Source organism: Blastomyces gilchristii, assembly GCF_000003855.2.
Source record: "Blastomyces gilchristii SLH14081 genomic scaffold supercont1.6, whole genome shotgun sequence".
NCBI lineage: Eukaryota > Fungi > Ascomycota > Eurotiomycetes > Onygenales > Ajellomycetaceae > Blastomyces > Blastomyces gilchristii.
The window spans coordinates 2,680,389-2,688,472 of record NW_003101677.1 but is presented as its reverse complement, the minus strand read 5'-3'; the positions used below and the strand labels follow the sequence as shown (position 1 = coordinate 2,688,472).

Sequence of the window (8,084 nt, the reverse complement as noted above, 5' to 3'; positions counted from 1 at the left end):
GCTCTGTGTTTTCATATTCTGCAGCCTTTAATAATATTAGCTTCATCAAAATCAGCACTGATATCATGAGCTCTAGATACAATGTTCTGTGTTCAATTATCTATCACAGCTGAATGAGTATTAATATCAACATTGAGATCTGTTGACTCTGGCATTGAATCTGGTGTAGAAAGGTGCTCATTATTTTCCTTCTCTATTTTTTCAGAGCTTTGAGCATTTTCTTCAGAGTGAAAAACATCAATATCTGCATCTATAATCTCTTTCAATTGATTGATAGAAGTTATCAATGATTCTTGAACTTTCATATGTAGAAGCTTCACCTTCTTAGATACTCAATCTCTTAGTTGTCTTTCAATGTAGAGATCTTCTGAGTTGAATTTTCTATTCTCATCAAATATCACATCTCTTGCTCTTATCATCTGTTCTAAGTGTGGAATTCAAATTCAATAGATGTTTGTAGAATCATATTCAACTAGATATTTAATATGTGCTTGAAAATCTAGCTTCTGAGAGCGGTTTCTACTGAGGACTTCATTCAGTATCTTTGCATAGGTGTGACATCTGTAGATTTGAAGATGAGTACAGAAGTGAGATTTGATTTGTAGAAATTCTTTCAATACTTGTAGAGATGACTTTCAATCTAGAATTCTAGTAGAGGTTTGATTCACTAGATAGGTGACAGTAAGTGTGATCTCAGAGAAAAGAGATTATGACAGAAGAGATTCTATCTGTAGAGTTCTTATCTTTGTTATTAATATTACTTCTGCTCACTCTGCTGCATCATTTTATTTATAAATATACTCTGAAGAATACTTCATCTCTAGGCCTTCATTACTCACTTAATTTATGAAGTCATCTGCTTTCTTGACTGCAGTATCATTGTTGATATGAATAATCTTTATAGTACAGTTGAATTAATGTTTAATCTAACTGATAGCTTGTCTAAGAGCTTTTCAGATTTCTGATTTTCAGATAGCTGTTATAGCTAGACTGACCGTGTGACCGTGTCTGGGACCAGGACTAGATTTTTTGATAGTCTCATTACCAATTCGACTGATCCCATTACACGGTTTTAACATTAGATAGTAGTCCCATACTGTCCCAGTGAGACTTACTGTCTACTCTTGTCACATTTTCCAAATGGGACCATGATTTCCACTTCTCAATTTAAATTATTTTTATTGCTTTAAATGACTTTAAATCTCATTTGAGCATTACCAAAAAGCGTTACTTTTTAAAAAATTAAAAATAGTCTAAAAAAAACCTTAAAATGTCTAAAAATAGTAACTTTATGCTAAGAATGAGACTAAATGGGACTAAATGGGACCACTTTCTCATTTTTTTCAAGTCATGGTTCCATTTTAAGATCTGATATATAGTCACTTTACATGTTTTTTTGATAGCCAGTCCCAGCGGGATTCACGCCAAGAAATGTATGGGACCAGACCAAATGGGATCAAATGTGAAATTCATGGTCCCGGCGGCCAGTCTAGTTATAGCTATATAGAAATGAAGATAATCACACATGAAATGAATGAGATAACACTCATTATTATAGCACTGAGTAGAGTCATGTATGATATTCATATATAGATGTTTGAATAATTTTTGAGATCTAACATGAGAACATCTAGATATTTGATTTTTTGTATTAGATAGATGACAGGATTTGCAAAGCTCAGTGATAAGCTTGTCTGCAGTGTCTTCTAGATTGGTGATTTGAACACTAGTTGCATTATTTGTAAGCTTTTAAATGATGATTTTCAATGAATGTTCTAATCTCTTATATTATGTAGACTGAGTAGCTATAGAGATCTTAGATTTTTGAGAAGGTTTTGTGTGTATTAGCAGGTTGAAAGAATGATTTATTAAAGTGTGTAATAACAGATTAGAAGAAGAATTTGTAGAAGTTGAAGAATTTGAAGATATCATTTTTTCAGATATAGTAATATTAGAAGTGTGTGATGTGATAACTGCTGTGACTTCAGTAGTTGATTTTTCTGAGATAGTTGAATAAACAGCTGTTTCACTATTATATTCTGTAACTAGCAATTTCTCAAATACTTCAATATGTGTAAAGATTGTATTATCTGTGTGTTTTCACAATCTGAAGTCTTTTTCATCATAATAGATGCCTTTTATATAGAAACACAGTTTTCATGCAATGATATTTGTATGAAAATTCAGTATATAAGTTATGTTGATGAGATTGACATTGAACTGCTTTTCTGCTTCATTTATCATAATAGTTCTAACAGTTCTATAATCTTCAACTTTAGTGCTGAAATCACCTGTATAGACTTTCACATTCTTGTTCACAGATGTAAAGAATAGGAAACATGTTCAATTATTGTATATATGCTGTTTCATGCCAGTATCAAAGATCCAGAAGTTTCAGAGATAGAAGTGTGAATTTGAAGAGTTCATTGATATTTTTCAGATCTGCTGATTAATAGATTAATAATCAATAGATTGATGATTAATAGATTGATAATCAATAGATTGAGAAACTGATTGCTTCAGAATCATTTCTTCTAGAACTGCTTCATTGACATCTATCATATTCATATTCATGAATAATTCTCTAGATATTGTACAATTAATATATCTCTTTAATTCTTGATTTTTAAGAGCTTGATCAATCTGAGTTCTCTTCTTCTCATTTTCCTTTCATTCAGATGACTTTCTTGATGAATTGAGATAGTAGTACTGAGTATATCAGTGATAAGCTCTGCAGATGCAGTTTCTAAATGTCACTGATAATAATTACTGAGATCTTTCATTAAGAATAGTGAAGTTTATAGATTTATCTTCTTTAAGAATACTCATTTCTCTATACTGTTTCTTGAAGTCTTTAACTAACTCTATCAAAGATATGACATCTTTATCATGTTAAATATTCTTAGCTCATGCTTGTATATAATCTGCATCAATAGCTAGATTTGCATTTAAGAAGTCTTTCTTCAAGTTGAACTGTTCAGCTATATCTGTCTTTTTAATATCATCTTCAATGAGTGATCAGTTATTTAATTACTTCTCTATATCTCTGTTTTTCAGTGCTTTGCAGAGATCATGATATCAGATTCTCACATCATCTTAATAGTCTGCAGTTGTGAAGAAGAGATGATCTCTTAATAAACAGATAATTTTCTTCACATCATCATTCTCACTGTATATATGTTATAGCTCTGTGACATTCACTATTCTTTATATAATATCTTGTATCTTTGTCATACCTTTATTCAATTTCTCATATTTTATATATTTAATTTTTCATACAGTGATCTTAATATTATATGCTATCTTAACCTCTGTAATGACTTCTTCTGAATACTCAGGTTTCAGAGGTTCTTCTAGTTCAGAGAAGATATCAGATTTATTAAGATTGATAAAGTCTGATATCTTCTTGTTCTTTGCATATTCTAGTATATACTTGTATCAAAGTTTTCAATCTTCAGAAATACTAAGATGAACTGTCATACTAGACATTGTCTTATCTGTCATATCAGTTATATTGAATGAATTGAGAAATCAGTTCAAGTATTTGTGAATATGATCAGAAATCAGAGTGTATAACAGTCAAGAATTTCAGAACATATACATGTGAGAATCAATTATCTCAGTTTAATGAGAATCAGATATAATATAACAGTTGAGAATTTCAGATCATATACAGATGAGGATCAATTGTCTCAGTTCAAATAATTATTGTCAAATTCAAATGAGAATTGAGATCAGTGTATCATGCTTCTCTTCAGATGCTGCTTACCAGGCTCATAACTGTCAAAATAAGTGTCACAGATGAATATGTTGAAGACATATGAATCTTATGTGTATCAAGATCTGCTTATTATATTATCTATGCACTATCTAATATATCTATTTCATACAAAAGATAGAGCGATTTATAGTAAAATATATGTGCAAGTCAAGAGAGCTAGTATAAGTGAGTATTAGATGAGTGTTGTAGTAAGCTGATAATGATGAGAAATATTATAGTAATATAATATTGGTGATGTTCAGTAGTGTATAATCTCTTTTTTCCTGACACGCCCCAACACTCCTTACCATGTAATACAGGGCTGGAACCGCAAATCTCCTAACATTCCTCCGCACCTCCCCCTCATCGAGTATAAAGGCTGGGACTACGAGGGTAATTCTATATCCAGCGCTTTCATCTCATGTACATGTACGTTGTTAGAGATCGCCGGCGCCATATAAATGACCCTCGCGAGAGCGCTGTAAGTCACCACCGGGCCCAAAAAAAGGGTTCTCGATCAACAACCGCCCGGCTTAGACTGGTAAGTTGTTCATGGGACGGAACCCGTTCCATATGTGCAACATATATATATATATATATATATGCCACTAACCAAAACAAAAACCGTTCCAGTTCAGCTAGGGGAAAGAATAGTGGCCGATGCAATCTCACGCAAAGGGAGGTTCATCCGAGTCGAGTTGGATAGAAAAAGATATATATGTCATTGACGTATACCACACACACACACACACACACACACACACGAAACAACCGGAAGATAAAAGATACCCGTCCAGGCCAGGGACCGCACCGTGCGGGATATGATATGATATATAATAATAATGAAAATAAATAAAATAAACGAAGCACGTTGTCGTTGTGACGGAGTAACCGTACCGATAGACTCTATCCATCCATCTAGGCTTGCTCCCTGCATATTCTGACGTCAACGGCTGGCTGACCTCTAGTTACTGCTTTGACCGTCCGATCCGATTCGAACTAAGAGATGCGCCAACCTCACTTGTTAGTACTCATACTCTGTAAACAAATAGTCAAACCGCCCGCAGAAGAAACGACGCGTTGGAGATTCCGTTTCGTTTGGAACTAGATCCTGCGCCCTCTAATGGGGTGGTAGTCGTAGAGTGTCTATCTCTATCGGTAATGGCAATGGTAATGATAATGGTAATGGTAATCATGTTCTATTATTTATTTATTCGCTTATTTCTAGAAGGGGAAGGGGGGCTGGACGCGCGTATATGTATAGTATATATATATACATGAACCGGTGAACAGGTTCCTGCGTACGTGGAGGGGCAGCCTGTAAGGGTCAAGGGAGGAAGGAGGAATGGGGTGTCTGCGGGGCGGAAGATGGAAGAAGGGATAAGAAGCAGGGGGGTGGAGCGGACGTGCAAGGAGTGGAGGAGTGAAAATGAGAAGAAGCTTCTGCTACAGAAAGGGAGCGGAAGTGGAGCGCTTTCCGCTACAATTGTGAGATATTACAATTTTAAAGAAGACTGTTTAAAAAGAAAGTCAAAAAAATAACAAAAATAAAAATACATAAAAAATAAAAATAAAAATAAAGCAATGACAGTTTTAAAGAGAAGAAGGGGAAAGAACACTAGTATAGAAAATCTTACAATAAATTTAAGAGAAGAAACACCATATAAAGTTAGAAATCCTGCATGAGATTTTTTACATAAGCAGAGCAAGCATCAGTGATAGAGAGGTAAGTAGAAATATTAAAGAAAAAAAGGCGGCAATTTTTCAAAGCTATAGAAGAAAAAAAAAGTACAACCATATACCATTTGGCAATTTTTGACAAAAAAGAAGAAAAAACCAAATAAACTGTGGTGAACACGGTCATTCTTATCTCATAATAAGCGCACATGATTTGAAAGAGGAGAGCAAAAGGGGGGGGAAAAAAGTAAAAGAATGAGAGCAAGGAAACAGGACAGGCGAAGCTAACAGTTTAATGTTTTTAGAAACACAACAGCAGATAAAAAAAAGACAGAAGTTTCTTTGCGAAGACATAAAATAATAGCCGCTCATGATAAAATGAAAAGAGGCAGAGAATGAATATGCCTAGCACTTTAGTTGCTGTAGTAGTAGAACAGATGGAGAAGTATAAGTAGAAGAAGTAAAAAAGTAATCAAACTGAAGTTAGAAGTAAAATAAGAAAAGAAAAAGAAAAAAATATGAGTAGAAAGGAGGAAAAACCACTCTCACACAACGCACACGACGAAAAGGAAGATGAAAACGCGGCAATTTTGAAGAGAGAAATCACACTCATCAAGAGCTTTAAAGAGTAGATAACATGAGTCTTTGGAAGAGGTGGTTTTGTTTGGAGACGTTAACGAGGATAAAAAAGAAAAAGAAAAAAACAACAAAAAATTGACCTGAGCGGTTTTTCCTTTTTTATTTGATACACGCAAGAACCAAGACTAAGACCCATCTTTTTTTCGAAAAGAACAAAAAACTCCTGCTGGTGCGTTCACGAAGAGAGGAACACGTTTACTGCTGGAAATTTACAGGGTCGTTAGTAAGGAAGTTATCTTGCGTTAAGGACGAGTTCGAACGGTCTTTATGAGACGGGAAGTACCAAACCACATTTAATGGGACAGGCAAGGGGATTTTAGCACACACGTACCTTCATTGGTGCGAAGCCACCGCCGTATGAGTGGGAGGGTGGCATACCCATGGAGGGGTACATAGGAGGCGGAGGAGCGGGGCGGTAAGGCGTTCCAGCGGGTCCAGAGTTGTTCTGAGAGCGACCCCAGCTAAGCCTGACACGCGAGTTTCCAATTGGATATCCTTGCATCTGGTTGATGGCCATCTCAGCAGCGTGGCGCTGGACGAATTGGACAAAACCGCAGCCTTTTCCTGGTGGAATCTTGACGTAGGTGATTTCGCCGAAGCCCTGGAAGAAAGAACGGAGCTCATCCTCGGTAACGTAGCCGGAAAGTCCACCAACGAACACGGTGGTGTTGTTGGGATCTGTGAATTGGTTCATTGGCTGAGGAGCACCGTAGTACCCCATTGGAGGGCCACCCATGGGAGGGTACATACCAGCGGGACCAGCTCCAGGCATACCCATTGCGCCAGGTCCAGCGCCAGGGCCCTTGTTCTTGGGAGTAGCGGTGGAAATACGCATAGGGCGGTTGCCACAATAAACACCTTGCATCTCAGTAAGTGCGCGCTGCTGGTCGGTTTCGTCAGAGAAGCGCACGAATCCATATCCGCGCGACATGCCACTAATGGGGTCAGTCATGATCTTAGCGGATTTGCAAGATGGGAAGCGGCTCTGGAAGAGCGAAACAAGGACGTATTCGTTGACCTCTGGGCCAAGGTCACCAACGAAGATGGAGAACTCAGGACCACGCTCCTCACGGCTAAAGGGGGAAAAGAAAAGAAGTTAGTAAATGGGTATTATTGTACAGAATGTAGCGCATTTGTAAGTGTACTTACCTGCGATCGGCTAAACCACCACCAGAAGCCCAGTTGAGCTTGAAGGTACGGGAAGTGTTGGGAATGGGAGTTCCGCTCAGGGTCAGAGCCTTAGCTGCGGCGGCCGGGGTAGTGAAGTCGACGAAGCAGTACCCAGCGTTACTTCTAGGGGCATCAATGTCAGAGCGCGATTGCTTTTTTACCATGGAGAGACGCGGAAAGAATAGGGAGAGATTAAAAGGCAAACTCAGCAGTCGTGTAGTCCATTACGTACCCAGAGAATTTGTCGCGGATCATCTTGACGTTAACCTGCTCACCCATCTGGAACCAGAGATTGCGGATGAAGTTCTCATCAATCCAAGGCTCAAGCTCACCCATCCTAGTCAAAGCAACGAGTAGGAAAGAAAAATTAGTCAAAAACATTCCCAAAAAGACACCTATACCACGGGACATTACATCGCGCGACAGAAAATTTGACAGGCGCAAATCGAATTCAACAACATACCAGAGAGTGGTTTTGGCCTCACCGCCCTGCTGAGCCGAGCTGGGTGCAGGCTCACCAGAAGCATTGCCCTGGAACGGCGCAGGAGAGGGATCTGATTGTCCGGGCATGGCAGAGTCCGCGGTCGCAGGAGCACCGGTTCCGGTAGCAGCAGAGTCGGTAGCTCCGTGCTGGTTTTGGAAAGTTTCGAAGTTTTGGAACGACATGATGAATGATTGAGAAAGTTTCAAAAGATGCGAATTATACAACACCAGGGGCGTAGAAGTAGATAAATCGAAGGAAATATGAGAGACGAAGTGCTAGGAACCTAAATTGGAGCGTAAGATGGCAGTCAGCACGTGGTGTTTCAGAATATAGTCTCCAGGAAAGAAATAAAAG

At 37.9% G+C, this 8,084-nt stretch overlaps 1 protein-coding gene across 1 annotated transcript; it reads right to left on the bottom strand.

Moving 5' to 3' along the window:
* Positions 1–6,271: 6,271 nt before the first annotated feature.
* Positions 6,272–7,912, bottom strand: BDBG_04017 (mRNA binding post-transcriptional regulator; the record flags this gene model as incomplete). The annotated part of the gene is made up of 5 exons (XM_031721503.1): positions 6,272–6,277; positions 6,408–7,149; positions 7,226–7,366; positions 7,479–7,583; positions 7,710–7,912. The coding sequence occupies 5 exons, from the start codon at positions 7,910–7,912 to the stop codon at positions 6,272–6,274; spliced, it is 1,197 nt and encodes a 398-aa protein (XP_031578081.1).
* Positions 7,913–8,084: the final 172 nt, after the last annotated feature.